This window comes from Eptatretus burgeri, chromosome 2 (genome assembly GCF_056783735.1).
Source record: "Eptatretus burgeri isolate ZD-2024b chromosome 2, Ebu_testis_v1, whole genome shotgun sequence".
Taxonomy (NCBI): Eukaryota; Metazoa; Chordata; class Myxini; order Myxiniformes; family Myxinidae; genus Eptatretus; species Eptatretus burgeri.
The window spans coordinates 137,120,614-137,141,573 of NC_140962.1; the positions used below are offsets into that span (position 1 = coordinate 137,120,614).

Consider the following 20,960-nt stretch of genomic DNA (forward strand, 5'->3'; position numbering starts at 1 on the left):
ATCGTGCACCCGGCTCTCATTTCCAGCCAGTCAATCATCCCGACTCGCATCTCCAGTCAGTCATCCCGACTCGCATCTCCAGCGTTTCATGCTTCTCAGCACTGAAAACATCATGCTGCCCACTGTCCTCTTGACTGGCATAGCACTGAGACACCCACTGTCAGAATCACGAAACTTCACACCCAGTGGCTTTTCAACATGTCCTCGTAGAATGAAGTCAACAAAAAAAATGTGAAGCTCAAGAGAGGAAAACCAAAAATCAGGAGACGAAGGAATTAGAAGTGGTGAGGTGTGGGAGGCAGTTGAAAAGAAAGCCAGAAAAATATCAACCACCAGGAAGAGTAAGGAAAGACCGACATTAACCACTCACCGAGTCATAGTTGAGCCCCTTGGTCCAATGAGATCGTTTTTGTCCTGATCACAACAGGTTGCCGAGCTGAACAGCATTTGCAGTTGGGCGGAAAGAGTTTTCAGTACAAGCAAAGAGTCTCCAACATTCTTCACAATCTGAACTAACTGGAGAGATACGGTAAAGGATGAAAAGTTGATGACTCTGGCAGTTAGTGTTGGAGAGAATAATTTTGTATCCAAGACTCACAGAGGAGCTTGTACAAATATTATATCATGGGACAAGCACATTAGGAGACACCAGTACACTTTTACAAACCGCAAGTCGAGGTCCGGACGTCCAGGAAAAAAAATGTATCGACTTATACACACAAAAATACAGTAAATAAGGAGATTAGTAGAAAAAGGACATATGAACAAAGTACATGTGATATGAACCCAGGATCCCAAAATTATGAGCTGTGCACTCAGATGAGAGTGGCAAAATAGCAATCCTGAATCTGGTTTGCAAGTTCAGTTACCAAACAAACTCTCCTCATTCCAAAAGCTCTATGGCAATACCTGCTGATGGTGCTTTAGCTCTTCTTCAAACGCAGTCCTCAAATAGTCAAATCTTTGACTCTGATCTGTGAGGTTGCGGATGAGCCAGTCATGATGATTGGACAATGCAACCTGCCTGGAAAGCCTTCCCTCAAGCTCTTCACAAACCACTGGTGCACACACAGCTGGGGTAATGTCTTGGAACAACAGGGGCAAAGTGGACTCGCGCAGAACATAAACCTCTGCTTTTGTCAAATCCAGGTCCTTTTGAACAGCGCCGAGATGGGCACAAAGATCGCCCAAGGGTCTCTTGTTCTGGTGGTGCCAACGAGAATGATCATATTTAATTCCAGGGGACGACAAATAAAAGAGAGGTCACACAATATATTTCAAAGTCATCAATGTCAATTGCAACCAAAATCGTAATTCGAGTTACAGGTCGCCCACCACCAAAATCTTTGTGGATCGACAACCGTATGTTTCCAGAGACCTACCAGCCTGTAACCTTGCCGATTTGGATGTTTCTCTGCCCATGCCAATGCTGCCTTCAGTCCTTTCTCTCGGGAACGATTGATGGCCTGTTCCCAGCGAATGCGTGCAAATTCGGTGCCCAGTTGCACACACTGTCGACGCCATTCCTTGTGCTCTCGGAGCTCGTCCGGTTCGTCATCCTTCACTTCTGCCTTCACCACGTACACAGCCAAATCACCCAACAAGCGTTCCTCTGCTGCAAGGTAGCTAGTCAGATCCTGCCCAGAAAGGAATGGTCGTGCTCCGATAGAACCGTCTGCATCCTGGATGCGATTATGACAATATAATTTTGATATATCCGAAATGTGAGTAACAAGGTCATCCAGTGTCATGTTGATTTTCCCATCTTCTGTTTCCAGGGCCTTGCGTGAAGCCTTTAGCTGCTGGGTAACTATGACCTCCTGGTGCTGGAGGTGGGACAGTCGACGTGACATACTCCTGGTTCGATCCTTCGTAAAAGCAAACAGAAATTTGGAAGTTAAGCACCAGACTAGACAAGGTGAAAAATATCGAAAAACATCAAGGTCATACAGAGTAACATTTTCTCCTCCTTAGGTGAGCCTACATACCAAAACACAAAGCTCAGGTGAGCTTTGTATTACAGTATCTTGTCCACAATAAACGGCTTAGCGTGACATACAATATCATATTTGCTATTTCACAATAAACCTCAAGTTGCTTTGCAGGTAACATTAGTGGTGCGTTGGGAAGAGGGGAGATGAATTGAGGAAGGAGCTGTCAGGGGGAAAGGTTTCATGGGGGGGGGGCAGGGGGGGGAAGAATTCTGAAATGGTATTTGAAGGTGGAGATGGAGTTGGTTCAGTGGAAAGGTGTGATTGTGGTTGGGCAGAAAGATAGTAGTCTGTTCGGTTATGTCACAAATCTGACTGGAGTGAAAATTTCATATAGATTTTTGCAAATGTGGTTTATTTTATTGTTCTGGACCTATAATTTGAGAAAAAATTGTTTGACATTTTTTCCAAGGCTATCTTCATGGAAGGGCAGCCATCTTAAAATTAGACTAAAATTAGCGTAAGTTTTACCAATATAATAAATTCATCAATTTAGAGCTGGATTGAAATTTTTTCTGAGGGCATTTCAGATTGGATAAAGTTAACCTTCATGTGTTTATCTGATAAATACATCAGAAGGATTGATTGTTTGAATTTAGACTGGCCTTTTTATGATAAAATGGGCACAAAAACCTACGAACAACCTTCTGGTATTTTATTATATTATATATTCCATGTTGAACAGGTTATTTAATTTTGTATTTGTATCAGTGTTTTATGTTCCTGCATGTAATTTCTCGTTTCACCATATTAAACCAAGAGAGTACATGCTGTCTTTTTTTCAGATCATGGATGCCGAGAAAGCAGATACACACACCAAACGAGCGAGACTGGAAACCAACCATTCACGCTGCATAATCTGCCAGGGTGTGAGCCTTGAGAATGTGATTACCGAGCCAAAGGATGACAGCATAAATAAAATGCTAAATGTTGTAAATCAAAGAGCAGGATAACGTGAGAATGAGCTCGAGGTCATCAAGGATCGGCTTCAGGACACCTCTCCAACAGACCTGAAGGATAATTACATCTTGTGGCACAAAGCGTGTTACGCCAACTGCACAAGTGCATTACACATCAAACGATCAGGAGAGCGTCGTATTGTTGCGAATTTGGAAAACGATCACACACAACATCCAGGTTCCTACAGCTCAGTTATTTTGGTAAGTATGTGTTTTATAGATAGCTTCCTTCCCTTGTCGAGTGGGTGAATCAATGTAAATGTGCTGTGATTTATTTTAATACTTAGGAGTTTTAGAAGGATGCTGCAGAAAACAACGACCCTCCTGCCCCGAGATTCTTGCAGCGTAAACAAGAATGACGGTTAGAAAAAAGCTGTAGAGAAGAGCAACAACTCCCCCGCCCCGGGATTTTCCCCATGCGCCGGGGAGGGGGAGGGTCGAGCGCGCGGAGCGCATAAAGAGAAAGCCAGGAGCCAGAGAGGGAGAAGCGAGTGAGCGACCAAGGAGGAGTGAGCAGCGAGCCAGCCAGGAACCAGCCAGGGAGAAGCGAGTGAGCGACCGAGGAGGAGTGAGCAGTGAGCAGCGAGCCAGCCAGGAGCCCGCCAGTGAGAAGCGAGGAAGGAGCGCTCACCTTGCTGGAGCGTTCATCGTGTTGCGGGAGCGCTCGTCTCAGAAGGCCTGGACTGGCCGTGCCACTGTCGTCTGGAACGTCTTCCTCCTACTCCTCCTGAAAGATCGAGCTTGTGAAAGACCACCCGCCGCCGGAGACGGAAGGGTTGCGTGCCGTCTCCGGAGGGAACGGAGTCGAGGTTTTGGTGGCCGGGACGGGCGCCGAACAGAGTCATCCTGAAGACTGCACGAGGCGGGCAGGTCCAAGGTAGACCCTGGCCCTCAGCTCCACTATCCTCCGAGCTGAAGACCGAAATAAAGGTGTCAGCCACCACTTATTTTGGGTGTGTGAGTGTGTGTGTGTCCGTGGGCCCGTCCAAGTAGTAAACTGTCAAGTGCTTGTGCTGTATATATTTGCATTGCATTTATTAATAGTCGGTTTAGTTTTGCTCTTTGTGTTCCCCTCCCTGCCTATTGTAAATAAATATCCCTGTTTGTTCAATGTATCAGCTCATTGTGTCATGTCCAACCAATGAAAGAAGCGCACGTGATTGAGAATTAGTAAAAGCTGTTACGGCCCTCAGGGGACATTTGGACCGACGGTTCTTGGCGATTAAACCGCTCGGAATCGCACACGGATCGAGCGCGCTAAGCGGCTCGTTTTCGTACGAGTTCCATCGAGGGTGAATTTCCCCGGTAGTTGGACCACGTGGGTATTTTGGTAAATTGAAATTGGCAATCGACCCTACCCCACGTTGTCTATCCATTGACGAACTTCGGTCTGATAGAGGACCCGTCGGCTCCGGACTTATCCGGGCCGACGACCTATACATTCCGGGCGATGGGTCGGGCCGACTTGCAGCTCCATCTAGCAGTCATGCCCACGGCCGATACCCGGTCCCGCAACAATACAAGCGCTCTCACCAATGAAGATACTGGTCTGCTTCAGAAAAAGGAAAGGACGGCCAGCAAAGTCACAGCATGGGCCGCCTGCTGAAACAATTTCTGCAGAGGAGCCATTCACCAGAGCTTGGAAATCATCATTTAAGAGAACTGATATCAAGATTTGTCAAGGATCAACTTCATCGCTGCCGAAGTCTTAATGTTGGCAAAATAATTGCTCACATTGTAGAGACTTCAGGAAATGAACAGTGGCATGTCAACTATGCTGAACTGATAGTTCCTTAAGATGCTCTGTCAAGGGACATTCTTTACCATAAAGCTTGCATGACAGAAAACTGGCAGAAGTATCAAGGAAGTGTAAACATTGTCGGTTCCTCATCATCCCCTGCTACATCAGAAGAATCTCTAAAACAGACAATAAACTTGGTTGCTGCCGAAATGCAGTTTTACAGTCAGTTGAATGAGAGACTAAACCAAGGGGAAATCATTCCAATTGATGAAGCTGAGTAGGACTTTGAGAATATTATGAGAGACCACGGTCAAAACAGAACTTCGGAGAGAGCCGCTCTCAGAGATGGTATAAAACAACACATGAAACAGGTGCAGTTCAGTCGACCAAAGAATCCGTCAAAACCAAGCCTGATCCATACTGTGAAAACTGGGAATGTTGCCGTTTAAGAACATTCAATCAAAGATGGAGTTGACATTATCTTTCAATGTGCTTTGCAAATTCAAAAAGCCATTGAACAATATCAGTCTTGGAAAGTTGGTGGATCACTCCTAAGCACACCAGAACTTGCCAGACTGTCTTCTGAAACAGAGAGCGTGTTAGGCCTCAGCGTGGCAGAAAGATCCCATCACTGTGATTTCAGCCAGTCAAAATTGGATCGACAAGAAAGGAATATTCAGCACCTCAAAGATATCATCATCCGAAATGATGCCTTTGATGTGGATGTGTTGGAGAATAAAATGAGAGATAAACTGATCAACATTACAAACAACGTGGTAATTCCTCATGACATCACCGAGAATATCCTGAATGCAGAAGCAAGAGGGAAGGAAGCATATGACAAGTTTGTTAATGACAGAATAAATGGATGTGGAAATCGATGGGACAAAATGAAGAAGGTCAAGGTGCAAGCGTGGACATCAGCTGGAAAGGAGATAACATCAAAACATGGAAAACAAGAAATTGTGATGAAGGAATCTGCATCGAGGTTGGCTCGCCTTCTTGTCACATCACCATCTTCCCGTGATGTTGACCTGAAAGAGGTAGTTTGTATGTACGAACCTTCTATACAACAAACTCATGCAAGCTGGAGGTCTACTGCATCTATGCACAGACAAGTCACAACTGGCTCATGAGCTCATTCAGCAGATCGATGCAGATAGTGACTCAGAAAAGGATGGTCTGTTGCCTTCAAATGTGCCAGATCAAGCTGCTCTAGTTGTTGATGGAATGGCTGTCGCCAATGAGCAGACAGTATTCAAAGCTGCCACAAAGAACTGTAATGACTTGGCATCTTACTTTGTCCAAGCCATTGATCACAAAGGATTGACATATGAACCGGTGTGTGTGGTATTTGACAATTACTCTGTCAAAAAGTCACTCAAAGCAACAACACGAAGTCGAAGGACAGGTGGCAAATCGTCCAACATCATAGACTGCAAAGTTGATGATTGCACAGCTATCAGAGATATGCAGACAATCCTCAGCAGTACTGCAACCAAAGATCAAGAATTGACAATATACCTGGCAAACAAAGTCATCGCCATGTCTGAATCCACCAATGTGATCACTGTCACACGTGAGGGTGTCAAGAGTAAAGAAGGCAGAGGTGCAGATGATTTAGACATCATGGAACACTCGCACGAAGAGGCAGACACACTCGTGATATTTTCTGCTGCTAAACTGCACAGAGTTGGGATGAAGGTTCACACATACTCCCCAGATACTGATGTCTTGGTCTTAGCATTATCAATGCCACCAAATCTTGGCTATGATACAAAACTCATCAGGAATATGGGTAGGGAACGATAGTATGTAGCCCTTCAACCGATATATCATGCTCTTGGTACCAGACGAATCACAGCTCCGAAGGGTTTCCACGCTATTCGCGGCTGTGACACCACTGGAAGGATGTATGACAAGAACAAATCAGCATGGTGGAAAGTTTTCACAAAGGCGTCTGATGAAATGTTGACAGCTCTTGCAGGTCTCGGCATTGGAAAGCAACCAACAAAACAGGTGATAGCAGGCTGTGAGAAGCTGATCTGTTCACGATTCAGCTCGAAGACTGAACAAGTCACAGAGATGAAGGATCTTCGCTGGAATTGTTTTAGTCGTCTGAAGTCAAAGCAATGAGTTCAAAAGTTACCGACTTTGGGTGCAGTAACAGAGCACATTAAACGAGCTCATCTACAGTGCTATATGTGGAGTCGGTCATTGACATCAAACCCAGTACATGGTTAGATCCATCAACATTGGGCAAGTCAAAACATGAAGCACTTGGATGGGTCCCAGTCCTGACAGGTGACAATTTGGCCCCTGACTCTGTGATGCAGCTGGTTAGGTATAACTGTAGGAGTAGTAAGTGTGCATGGTGATAAGTGTTGCAACAAACCTGACGTTGCTCCTCTTGAGTCTGACAGCTCGGATGAGGATTAGTGTATAAATTTATTAATCATGAAAATTACAAGAAAAATGTTTAATTCACATTGAAAGACTATTTAAACAAGCAGGAAGGCGGACATGGGTAATCACCCAATAGAACCTGAGGCGATGGGTCCGTTCGATGGGGAATGACCTGAGGATTAAGCACAAGAAAATTCATGATTCTAGCTTCAAGGGTTAATGCTGCAGATTGTTTTTTCGTTAAAATACCCCCACATTTAGAGGTTTTTCGGCCGTTGCTAGGCAACGGAGGGGTCCATAGCAGCGGTTCTTTCTCACACATAACTAAGACATACCATGAACCTACCATACCAGTTTCATATATATCTGACTCAGTCTCTGAGATATAACGAACTTCGTTTTTTTATTGTTTTCGACCAGGGTTCATTCAAAGTCTATCTTCTCCGACAGTTTTCATAGGATCCGGCTGGAAATATTTTGACAATATGGCTGAATGTACTGCCCAATGTCGCTCGTGGCCCGATTTTTGATTTTCGAAAAAATTAATTTTTTTAAAATTTCAAAGTCCCTCAAAGGGCGGAGGAGCTCCTTGTGAGCCAACGGCCATCCATATCTAGTGCCCAACTGTGTCTGCAGACGTCCTCCTGCAGTTGGGTTACTTCTTATTAGGAGGTTGGTGGCAGGATTTGCACTCCGGCCACCGTAAAACCCTTCATTCCGCAAAACGCAAAAAAAATCTGAAAACCCACTCCGTGGGAGTACCTCCTGTGCAGCTTCCCTTCGCAGGGCAGCTCACAGGATGACGGGATTGGGGCAAAGCCTTCGGGACCCCCAATCTTTGATGATAGGAGGGAAACCACGGAGTTACATCCCTGGGTCAGATTGCGGGAGAGTGTGTCGGAGTGGTGCTGAGGTGTCGTCCACCAGACGGCGGTCTCCTTGGGTTAACCTGAGGCGGTCCCTTCGGGTGGGTGCCTGGAATGTCCTATCCCTAAGAGAGGATGATCACCTGTCTCTGTTATCATCTGAGCTCAAGCGTTTGGACATCGGGATTGCAGCTCTCTCTGAGGTTCGGAGACCGGATTGCGGCGAGATAATGGTGGGTGGTTACACCTACTATTGGTCTGGTCGCTCTGATGGTTACCATACCCAAGGAGTTGCTGTAGCTGTGTCCAATAAGCTGACCCCAATGATAATTGAGGTAACACCGGTCAACGAGCGTATTATGAGATTAAGGATTCGTCACTCCTGAGGTGTCATTTCCCTGGTCTCCGTCTATGCTCCGACTGAGGCGAGTGATCTCACCGTGAAGGATGCATTCTATGCCACACTCGAGTCTGTGGTTGATCAGTGCCCCAGACGAGATACACTTCTAGTCTTGGGGGATTTCAATGCATCGACTGGAACTGATAGGGATGGTTATGAGGTGTGTGTTGGTCCCCATGGGTCAGGAACTATGAACCAGAATAGCACAAAGTTCCTTGACTTTGCAAGAAGTCATGGACTTAGGGTGGCTGGTTCATGGTTTCAGCGCCCACAAGCTCATCGCTGGACTTGGTATTCCAACGCTGGCGGTGTGGCAAAGGAGATTGACCATGTCCTCATTGACTGTCTTTGGAGGATGATCCAGAACTGCAGGGTCTACAGGAGTGCTCAGTTCCTCAATACTGACCACAGGCTTGTTGTAGCAACTCTAAAGCTGCACCTTAAATCCTGGAGAATGGTACCATCCCAGCCTAGGCTGGATGTTGCCAAGCTCAGGGATGAGAGAGTAGCTGAGGAGTTTGCGAACGGGCTGAGTGGACACTTGGGGGGTCTGGTTGGGGGGGTCCTGAAGAGTTGTGGAGCGCCTTCAAGACCACCGTCCTTGATGTTGCCGGTGGATGTCTTGGAGCTCACCGCAGGGCAAAGAAGAATTTTGTCTCTCAAGGGACACTGGATACCATTGACCAGAGTCGCAGGGCCAGGCTGAATGGCAGAGCTGAGCTGTTCAGGGAGCTGAGGCGTAAAACTGTACGTGCACTGAGGGTGGACAAGGAGGCCTATGTGCGAGGAATCTGTGAGGGGGTAGAGCATCACCTGTGGACAGGTGATTCTCGTCCCGCTTACAGGGGAATTTGCGCATTACGTTCATCCAAGCCCATCCCTCGGAGCACTGCAGTTCGAGCAGAGAGTGGTAGGCTCTTAACAGAGGAGTCTGAAGTGAAGGCCCGCTGGGCCGGTTACTTTGAGCGGTTGAACCAGGCTGATCCCCCAGCTGTCTAGTTGGACGTCAAGGGTGTTACAATCCCTGTTGCTGACCCTCGAATTAACTGTGGTCCACCTTCGCTTGTGGAAACACGGGCTGCGGTGAACCAGTTGAAACGGGGCAAAGCTCCAGGGATCTGTGGCATCCATGCCGAGCTTCTCAAGGCTGGTGGAAATGCTGCACTCGTGTCGTTGCATGCAGTTTTGTGCTCTGCCTGGAACACAGGCATCATCCCAACTGACTGGAAGAGGGGCCTTGTTGTCCCTCTCTGGAAAGGAAAGGGTGATCGCCAAGACTGCAACAACTACCGAGGGGTGACGCTGCTCTCAGTGCCAGGCAAGGTCTTTGCTCGGATAATTCTTGATAGGGTTTGTCACCATCTGCTTGAGCACCAGCGTCCAGAGCAGTCAGGCTTTACACCAAAGAGGTCAACGATTGACCGTATCCTTGCCCTTCGTGTCCTCACCAAACGCAGGCGAGAGTTTCGGCAGGGGCTGCTTGCAGCCTATGTTGATCTCTGTAAAGCGTTCGATTCAGTGAATCGGGATGTCCTCTGGAGGATTCTTGGTCTTCGTCGGGTGCCACCAAAACTGATCGATCTGATGTCTGAACTCTACTCTGGTACTGAGAGTGCTGTGAAGTGTGGTGGTACCATCTCTGACTTATTTCCAGTTGTTACTGGAGTTTGTCAGGGATGTGTACTTGCCCCCACACTTTTCAGCACTTGTATGGACTGGATTTTAGGGAGGATGTCGGAGAGATCAAGTTGCGGTGCATCGTTTGGGAATGTCAAGATCTCGGACCTTGATTTTGCAGATGATGCAGTCATCTTTGCGGTGACTTTACACATCCTTTTGGGGGCCCTCGAGGTGCTGAATGAGGAGTCGGAGCCGCTGGGATTACGGGTTTCTTGGGTCAAAACTAAGATCCAGGCTTTCGTTGACATCTTGGATGCTGCTGTCCTGTCTGTGTCTATTTGTGGTGAGGATGTTGAGGTCGTGGAGAGATTCACTTACCTTGGCAGTGATATTCATGTCTCTGCTGGCTGCGAGTCAGAGGTCAATAGACGTCTGGGTCGGGCCTGGGGAGTCATGGATTCACTGGATCATGGGGTGTGGGGCTGCCGGTACCTGTGCGGGAGGACGAAAGTCCGAGTCTTCAGGTCCTTGGTAATTCCAGTCTTGCTCTATTGGTGCGAGACTTGGACTCTGACCAAGGATCGAAGGCGGAGACTTAATTCCTTTGGTACCAAGTGTCTTCGGAGAATCCTTGGCTACCGTTGGTCGGATTTTGTGTCCAACGAGCGGTTGCTGAGAGAGACTCGGATGAGATTTGTTACCTGCATAGTCCGTGAGCGTCAGTTGCGGCTGTATGGACATGTGGCTCGTTTTCCTGACGCTGATCCTGCTCACCAGATTCTCTCAGCGAGGGAGTCTCGAGTGGAGGAGGCCAGTGGGCCGACCACGTGCCTCATGGTTGCAGCAGGTTGACCATCATCTCAAGGAGATGGGGATGGGCCTGGCATCTGCCTGGGGGATGGCCAGACGGAGGCCCCTGGAGTACCGGCGGAAAGTGGACGCAGCGATGCGCTGTTCTGGCACATGCTCCCATACCTGACCTGATTGCTGGGCAACGGGGGTGTCCATAGCAACGGTTCTCATTTGCACACAACTCGGTCATGGTATGAACCAACCAACCAAGTTTCATCGAAATAGCTATTGTATTAACTGAAATCGCCATATTAAATACTGATAATAAGGGAAGAACAAATCTCAGAAAAAAAATTTTTTGAAAAAATTTTTGTTTTTTCTTTTCGACTACATCGACGACCCAACACATTTCTATCTTACTGGACCATCATCTCTATCATTATCGGTATAATAAAATAAAATGTGAAATCACTTAAAGATGTATGGCAAGTTTCAAATAAAATCCAAGATGGCTGCCATACAATGAAAACAACATTGAAAAAAAGATGTCAAACATGATTTTCAGATATTTTGGGTCACACAACCTATCTAAAAAAAAAAAATCACATGAGTAAAAATCTGAATAAAATTTTCACGAAATGACATTACCGAACAGACTATAGGATGGGAGCTAGCCATGTTGGAGTGGGGAGGAAAGGGGGGAGGCAGCAATGACGTATGCGGTGATTTGGATGGAAAAAGGGCAAAGTGGCATGGGGAGAGGGGGGCAGCAGAGTGGAGGATTTTGAAAGTCATGTATGTGCGAGCACGCAGAGGGTGAAGAGAAGGGATAGAGAGATGTGGTAAAGCGACAGGTATGGGGAACATCTGACAGAGGCATTTTGACTCGACTGTAGTGGGTTATGGCATTCCAAACAACCATCAACTTTGATGTTCAATTGCCTTGGAGGTATTTTAACTTGGAGGTAACAATATACCCCAGGGTATTAGATGTAGTGTGAAATGAGTGGGGTTTATTTAATTTCTGGGTGAAGATTTGTGTGATAGTGTGTGGTCAAAGGTCACAAGTATCGTTTACTGGCGCTCGGCCGACATGTAGTATGTTGTCTGCCAAAGACACGGACAACACAAGTGCAAAAACAATGATAAACCTCAAACATCGCTCTAAATATTTTTAATCTTTGTCGCTGTCAACAAACAGCGTCACTCACTCTGGCTGGACCTCATACTACTTTGTTGAAAAATCTGACAAAAAAAAATCAATCAAGTGAATATGTAATAGCAAACACAGCTACGGGAATGGGCGCCATTTTCGATGTTGTGACGGTACTGTACATGCGGCCACTATAAAGCAAAGAATTGTGGGTCAACTCAATTCACGGGACGGTAATCACGAACGTATCATGTGAAAAGGCACTGAAATACCCAGCAGAAGCTCGTCCTCGATTAAGCAAACCACAGGGTTGGCGAAAGCAGTGCGAAAACGACAGAGGGGTAAAGAACCATGGGGCAAGAAAATTTTCCCTGGGGTAAGTATACCACATTTTGTGTTGTGCAAAATGGGTATCAATTATTCATGGGAAGGAATTTGATCTTCCAGATAAAGACAATGGAGGTGTAGCAAACAAAACTGAAATGAAGATGAGATCTATTGGTGTATTGCGAATGATGAAGACGTTTGGCTTGCACTATTAGACTAAGGGGCTGGCAGGATGGCCTAGAGATAGGTACACTTGCCTCGGCCATCTAGCCTGGGTTTGAATCTTGGCCCAGCTATAAACTGTAATCCCGGTATTTCATAGGAAGGGTGATTCATCAACGTGTGCCGTCCCTTGGATGGACGTGATATGGGCGTGCCGTCTGCCGGAATTAATTGGTGGACGTTAAAGACACCACAATATGCTATGCGAAGAGTAGTAACTACATGTAACTACGAGGGTAACTACATGGGCACTTGGTGGAGCGCATACCTCCACCATGCAATGCCTGATCCAGTAGAACATATCAAACTCATTAAATTTTTGAAGTTATCATGTCATATATTGTTATTGGCTGAATCTCTCAACGGTGAAGAATCACTGTAAAAATTAAAAAATTATTGTACATGCAGATCCGGATCTTCACCAAAATCTAATCAGTTCGTCTTTGTCACACACCGAACCTGTCCGCAAAATTTTATCCGGATCCGTCCACGACTTTTTGAGATATCCTGCACACAAACAAATGAAATTGCTCGTTGAGCAAGGAATTGCCGGAATAACTGTCATATCTCCATGATTCTGAAAAAAACAAAAACCTGGAGTTTGATCTTTCAAGGTCACCAGATTTGCCTTGACCTTGTGACTTCAAATAGTGACAAGCTATGCATGCGCGAGATCAAACCTCCCTGGAATGAAACCAATAACAACGAATTTACAACACTTGAACTTTGTTGCCATGGTAACCGGAAGTGGCTGAACCAGATTTCATCATTTTTGGCAAATAATAGGACACTCATACCAAGATACCACATGCCAAATTGGAAGTCAATCAGGGTCGAAATGACGTTTTTATCGCAATTTGAAATTTTTGACCCGACCCCCGACCGCGAAGAAGGGTGTTGGTGTGACACCCCAATGAGACATATGGTTGGATGCAGAATTGGAAGATGCACATTTTGGATTTGGTTTGAAGTCGATACGACCATTTTAGCGGTCGTTATTGCTAAAATAATTTCGTTTTTTTGGTGACCTTGACCTTTGACCGAGATTCACCAAAAACGACAAGTGTCTAAGTTGGACCATGGCCGACGTCTGTACCCAATTTGGTCATGATCGCTGAAACGGTGTGGCTGCTACAGGGTAAACAAACACACAAACAAACAGACAGCCAGACACACACAACCGACCAACATAATTTACGAAATCCGAAGGATTCCGGCAATTAACAAAGAAAAACAAACAGACAGAGATGGGTGAGAACAACGTCCTTCACCTTCGGGGGCAGAGGTAAAAAGATACAAAAAAAAACCCGACGACGTATTTTAGGCGACCTTAACCTTTCTGATCTCAAAACAATCACCTTCTTGCGTTTTATTGGTGAACCAAGTCAGTGAGCTAATATACAAATTCTTAAAATTTCAGGTCAGATCAATTGGATGTTGACCTTTTCACCTTTATTAGTCCAAATTATTAATTTTTCTTCTCCATATTCTCATAATAAAGCTTTGTTGAAAATTTGATGACAAAAGCTCAAATTGTAAAAAAGGTACGGGACTGGTTGACTCGCTGGCTGGCAGGTGCGTGCACGTACCTTTCGGGACAAACAGGATATCCTGTTGTTGTTATCCCATTGTTATCCTGTTGTGTTCGACAGGATATCCTATATCCTGTTGTTGTGCAGGATATCTCAAAAAGTCGAGCGAAGTGACGTGTCGGCACACCCAGTAAAAATAATAATAAAAATAATAATAATTCTATTATTCACATTTTCAATGTCTAATGTTGAGAGCAAAAAGGCAAATATTTGGTAATCGACGGAAGTCTGAAACATCTTCACATCAAATTGCTTTAAAAAGGCTTTACCCACGGAATGATTGATGAGAAAAAAAATGTTTTTGTTAAGCCAGACCACACAAACCAACCTGCAGTATCTTCCTGCGGTGCACATGCAACGCTTTTACATGCTCCAACCTTCTTATCTCCATCTCAAGATCACGTAGCTCATGCTCCGCTACGTCGTCATTGTCAGCATCTTGATCGTCATCTACGCTCAGCCGGCTGCTAGATAAAGCCTGGACAGCAATCTCCAGGACGGAACATTCCAGCAGAGGCTTCCCGGAGCTCAAAAGGTTCTCCATTTCTCGGAGCTCCTTTTCCGAAACGACATTTTGCGGACCAAGATTGTCACAGAGCCACGAGAGAAACGCAGCCACAGAGGGAGAGTTAAACATCCAATCCAGCTCCGAACCACGAAGGCAATTGGCTTCGGGATAACCGATCCGACGGAGCATCTGGACAAGCTGCTCTCCTTCGTTCATGGTTTTCCACTCCTGTCCTCTGCACAATGATCTGAAATCAGTTACTTGGGTGGTGATCAAAATTTCTCAGATACATTCCACCACAATTAAGGAATACTTTTTCTCCCCCTGCCCCCTGTTGTTTTGTCCCTATAAAGAGTGGAACAGATGAGGAAAACGAAGCATATTGAAATGGAAAGGTGTCACATAGACTTTGGCCAAGTTGCATGAAATTCCCTCATCCTTAAGGAAAGATTTCCTTTAAAAGGTACACTAAAATTCCTTCGTGAAGGATTTCCTTGAGGGCTGTTGCATAAACAACCCTTCGGAAACCCTCAAGGAAGAATTTCCTTAAGGTTGAGGAAATACTTTTGGAGCCGTTGCTGTGCTGACAACCAATCAGATTAGTGATAGGAAGAGGTGCACGAAAGCTCAATGACAACGAAGCGATCTACAAACAGGCTTCAGGAAGACACAGAAGCACTAGTTGAGGCTTTTCTCAAGCACAGGAGAGACAATACATTGTATAGTTGTACGATGTGTGTTGTTGAAGCAAATTAATGTTTAATTACGACACTATAACGATAAATAGTAGCCTGGTGTTGGCGCAGTGGTTAGGGCAGCGGCTTGGGATCCACAAGGTCCTGAGTTCAAGCCCCGTTGGGTCACTGAATTAATACACCACGGGGTTGACTCAGCCTGTCATCCTTCCGAGGTCGGCGAAATGAGTACCAGTGTACTGGGCCGGTGTATACCCCGGTTAAAATAGGTGTACCATATCCCTGTGTCGTAAGAGGCGACCAGGGTTGCGTCAGGAAGGGCATCCGGCGTAAAACATGTGCCAAATCACGATGCGAATCATACGGATGATCCGCTGTGGCGACCCCGAACGGGAGCAGCCGAAAGAAGAAGAAGAAGAGAACTATAAATAGTGGATAATTGTTAAGAATCCCTTAATTTTGGTAAGATCTGGGACCGCAGGGTAAAGCGGGACTCCTCCGAATCGAACGAAGCTCCACGTCTCCCAATGACACAGGATTGACGAGGAATATGGATCAAGTAACAAGCCGCATTCAATCTATTTATTATGTACGCAGTTAACCTTTTTCTTTTTTTTCCCCCTGGGGTCACTGTCAATTGAATTGGTATCTAAATAAGGCCTTAGTTATTTTATACCTTGGTTTTCACAGTTCTTCAGCTAAAATGTAGGGTCGGTCGGTCGAAATATAAATATAAATATAATTTCAATTTTTAGAAATTATATATTTTTATGATTTGTTTTCGGATGTTCCATGGAAAAGACAAGGGTAGGTGGGGGGGGGGAATAAATATAAATCCCAGACCAGGAGGATCTAAGAAAACATTGAAGATGGAAGACCATTCAAATGCAGGATGCCCATGTTGACTGTATCATCTGATGTGAAAAACAATAAAGTAGGATTAAAACTTGTTTTTACAATATCGTCTGGCATGTTTTTCTTATAGACAATTTAAAGCATTACCATCTGGCCTGTCAATATAAAGAAAAGAAACAAGAAATACACCATTCAAAATACAGTAAGTGTCAGAATCAACAACATTATACATGTGACTTTGTTGGTAAACAAACGTATGCAGCCAATCAAAAATCAGACACTGCTTATGTGACCCTCGAATTGGCACAACCATGGCAGAAACCCGAAACGATATTGTTTAAAAATCCATCATCATACAAAGATTCATTGATCATCCAGTGTTGAATCATGCTTTTAAAACAAATATAAGCCTTTTTACAACATGGAATATAAATAGAATTCATCAAGATTGCATCTAAATACCACTTTAATCAACCCTAAACGTGCATGGGTGCGCGTGCGCAACAGTGCATAGTGCTGGATATGATTATTAAAAAGGTGTCTACTGGGAGTCAACACGCTCGATCAGAGCCATAACCAGCTCTTACTTTTCAGCGGGCATCTGATCGTACCGTCTCCCCATCCCCATGAGCACATCAAAGGTTGATTTCTGGTCCGTTGAAGGCTGAATATCAGCATCTCGCAGGGAAACATTGACGTACTTGGCACCGAAATCTTTCAATACGAACAGCGGTATACAACTTTCGACGGAAACAAAATTGGCACGATCGAGAGTAGCCTGCGAATCATCCCTGCTGCTGCACTGAATTGATGCAATCGTTCAGCCAGAATATTCGTTGTCAAGATGTTGCGTGATTAAATCACCAATACAGTCACTCGAATTTATACCGCTGACATACTTCTTAACAATCACTTTCGCCCCAGAAACCACAGTCAATCTGAACCACGCTGGCCACTGCTCAGATCCCATGACCGAAGACTACTGCGCAGTTTGGTTAAAGGTGACTCGGTATTTTGGTGCACGCACGTGAAATTATATTTCGAAAATAAATGCCGACGTTTACATTTCGGGTTTTGAAACTTTTGCACCTTCGGCGGAAAATTTATAAACATTAAAGACTAAAAATGTGTTTTATATTTATATTTTATTTCGGCAAATATACCATTGGCGGATCTGTAAACCAAGTTATAAAATAACTTAGGCCTAACCTGAAAACAAAGTACTAAATGGTCGCACCATGAAAATACCACTGCACTCGCAGCATGGATTAACAACTCGTTCACTTGCACCAGAACACACCTTTACATCGACCCTCAATGCAGTTTATAAAAAAAAATTATTTAAAACATATTGTTGTGGAAATGACTTCTTGGTACGATTCTAGCTTTTCAATAGTACGTGTTTTTGATAAGAATTTCCAAGAAGAGTGCCATTTTTGAAACTTAAAGGACAGGGGAAGGGTGGGAAAGTGCTTCCTTGTGTCTGAGGAAAAAAAACTTAAGGAATATTCGAATATGCAACAATCCTCAAATTAAGGATGTCCTTGAGGACGTATTGAAGTAAATCCTCAAATCATTATTATCCCAACGTTCTTGTGGGTTGGCCAAGGGAAGCTTGGCCCAAGTTTTTCACGAACCGGCTGGCCAGGCTTGACATTCGACTACAGTTAGAGAAGGAATTTATAATTTCTTTAGGTTGCCGGCGATAGCTCGCCTCTTCGCAAAAGGACATCGTGGGATCTTTAACGTCCATCAACTCATGTGGGCAGATGGGACACCCGGTTTAACGTTCATCCGAGGCTCGGCGCACACATTGATGAATCACCGTACCTGTGAAACACCAGGATGGTAGTTTATAGCTGCATCAGGATCCCAAACAGTTAACCTCACATAATGATAAATAATGTGTTTTGACAGAAGCCCGTGTCATCGTTTACTACAAATCCCTCTTTTTCGATCCTCGTGGAGGATCTCCAAGTCTTGCTCATGTTGATGTTCTTCATCTTCTTCTTGTGGACTTTTTTGTTTCACAGCCTACAGTTTTCATCAAAACTTCCTGAAACTTGGCGTATATATGTAAAAATTTCCTGCGCAGACAGGAACCATCTCCGATTTTGAAAATTCCTCCGAGAAAAAAAAAGTTATGACGTCAAAATATCTCCGCTAATGGCAATCGCCTAAAAAATTATCTCCGAAACTCGGCAAGCTTTTTGAATTCTGTTTGCGGGAATCGAACAGGGCATTGGCAGAGATGAATTACCGCACATATGATGCATCACTATGACGTCATATCAATTTTTATGACGTCATTCCTATTTTTTGACATTTTTTGTTTCACACCCCAGAGTTTTCATCGGATCTTCGTGAAACTCGCCATGTATATGCAGAAAGCCCACTCGCAGGCAGTAACCATCTCCGATTTTGGAAATTCTTCCGAGACAAAAAAGTTGACGTCATAATATCACTGATAATGGAAATCGCCTATACCATTATCTCCGAAACTTGGCAAGCCGTTTGAATTTTGTTTGAGGGAATCAAGCCGGGCATTAGCACAGATAATTTATCGCAGACCTGATACATCACAATGACGTCATATTCGTTTTTATGACGTCATCATTAAGAGGACGAGGATCTTAGCTCATTTGAGCTTGTTTAAAAAAAAAAAAACAACCATTCTTGTATATTACTGGGACAGGGAGGATGAATGAGGATAAGCCTGGTGTTGGCTCAGTGGTTAGGGTGGTGGCTTGGGATCCTAGGGTCCTGAGTTCAAGCCCCGTCGGCCGCTGAATTAATACACCAGGGGGTTGACTCAGCCTGTCATCCTCCCGAGGTCAGCGAAACGAGTACCAGTTACAGTGTGTGTGTACTGGTAGAGGGGCACTGCATCGTCGACACAGTCACGCAATCAAGAAATGATATCTACCCCAGCAGCTAAGCTGCCATACGACCACCAATGAGGACAACACGAGTGTCGTCACAGCTCTGAGGTGTTTTATCTTCTGTTCACCTCCAGGGGTCATGCAGAGCTCGCTCGGTCCAGGATACGCCAGACGGGGGGTATCAAGCCGGCTGTCCTGCATGCAGTACACGATGATGACGGAAGATAATTACGAGGTTTCATGCAAGCACGTCTTTGCTACACATCTGTCAAATCCTTCTTTAGCTGGACGACGAGTTCGGTTGGTATGACAACGATTCCTGGCCGATAACCGCGACACCAGTCCAACTCATGATATGAGCCTGATCAAGCTGATATTAAATGTATGTTGAATTTTTTTTTTTTTTAAACGTAAAAAATTCAGAGCCCGGAGATCGACTGCGATCGTAATATTAAACTGCTTCTCAACACTCAAGCGATTGTAATACAATACTCACACGGACACCGATCCACGGGCACACGTTTCAAAATACGAGCGGGGAATGAGTCTTCAATCGAGTGACGTCATCGCTCTCCACAGGATTTGAACGTCAAATGAAAATCAAACTTTATTCGAAGCTAAATATCCTGTAATAAATCGGGATTATTTAAAATGAATATAAAATACGAATAGTCTTTTTTTTTTTCCAATGACAAAGCAGAGGGAGAGAATGAACCAGCGGCTGCACTAAAATACACCGCTTCAAATGTGCTTTCACTATATTATCTTGGGGGTGGACGTGAATATGAAGCACGGTGAAATTTTGAAGTCAAAATAAATACTATTATAGTGTCTTATAGTTATATGACGAATTGTAGCCAATATAAAATTATATAGACTTCAAATGCAGTATGAATTGAAGGCATTCATAAAACGGAAGTGATTATTATGTATGTGGTGTTTTTTTTTATATTCATTCTAAATTCATTTGATCATGGTGAATATTTTAATGCTTCAAATGTTTTCAATAAAGAAGTAAGAAAGAGAGATTAAAAAAAAAAAACTTTTCAATCATATACCCACAACACTTCCCCTACTATTACACCGCCAAAACAGGAGGAGGAAATAGAGTCGGGGTTGTGTTGAATCACCACAACATTTCTTGTCCAGCACTTGCGAAGCGGCTTAAGCACCCAAACAAGCACTCCATCCCAAACCGTTGATAAGGAACGGCGCTTGGTGAGCGATAGCTGGCTGCTTTATAATGGAACACACCCCCGATGTGTCGCGTCCCGTCAACCAACAAGAATGGACAGGATTCGACCAAGTGGAGGGACATCTCAAATACACCGCCCCATGCCAACAAAATCAAACACGGATCCTTCAGAGCGCGACATGGTCCAGGTGTCTTCGGCGCCCGGCGAGGCCGCCTGGCAGCACATGGAGATCGAATTGGTGTGCAATCATTGATTAATTGATTAATTGCATCAGCAAAATGTATAATAATCGTAAAATAATTAATTTATTCATCAATTGGCCAAATAGTATACCAAAAACCACCGCAGTGTCGTCTGAATCTGTAACCTTTTTGAAAATTAATTAATTCATCGAAAAATGAATAATTAATCGATCGATTGATCAATCAATAAATCAACAAGCTCAAATGAACTTAGATCCTCGTCCTCTTAATGATGACGTCATAAAAACGAATATGACGTCATTGTGACGTATCAGGTTTGCGATAAATTATAATCTGTGCTAATGCCTGGCTTGATTCCCTCAAACAAAATTCAAACGGTTTGCCGAGATAATGGTATAGGCGATTTCCATTAGCGGTGATATTATGACGTCAACTTTTTTTTCTCGGAAGAATTTCCAAAATCGGAGATGGTTACTGCCTGCGCGTGGGCTTTCTGCATATACATGGTGAGTTTCACGAATATCCGATGAAAACTCTGGGTTGTGAAACAAA

General features: G+C 44.5%; 2 protein-coding genes across 3 annotated transcripts in view; both read right to left on the bottom strand.

Annotated features, from left to right (window-relative positions):
- The window catches only part of HAUS3 (HAUS augmin like complex subunit 3), a 48,736-nt gene extending 29,609 nt beyond the window's left edge, over positions 1-19,127 (bottom strand). Inside the window, exons 1-4 of the mRNA XM_085871405.1 lie at positions 14,398-19,127; positions 1,383-1,868; positions 910-1,203; positions 371-516 (exon numbers count right to left, since the gene is read on the bottom strand). Coding sequence (XP_085727531.1) covers positions 371-516; positions 910-1,203; positions 1,383-1,868; positions 14,398-14,793 — 1,322 coding nt within the window. The 5' untranslated portion in view covers positions 14,794-19,127. The remainder of the gene's footprint in view (positions 1-370; positions 517-909; positions 1,204-1,382; positions 1,869-14,397) is intronic.
- Positions 1-19,589, bottom strand: part of POLN (DNA polymerase nu) — a 119,102-nt gene extending 99,513 nt beyond the window's left edge. For both annotated transcript variants that reach the window (XM_085871403.1, XM_085871400.1), the window contains exons 1-2: positions 19,506-19,589; positions 19,138-19,204 (exon numbers count right to left, since the gene is read on the bottom strand). The gene's annotated coding sequence lies outside the window, so the exon portion shown is untranslated. The remainder of the gene's footprint in view (positions 1-19,137; positions 19,205-19,505) is intronic.
- Between the last annotated feature and the right edge of the window lie 1,371 nt (positions 19,590-20,960).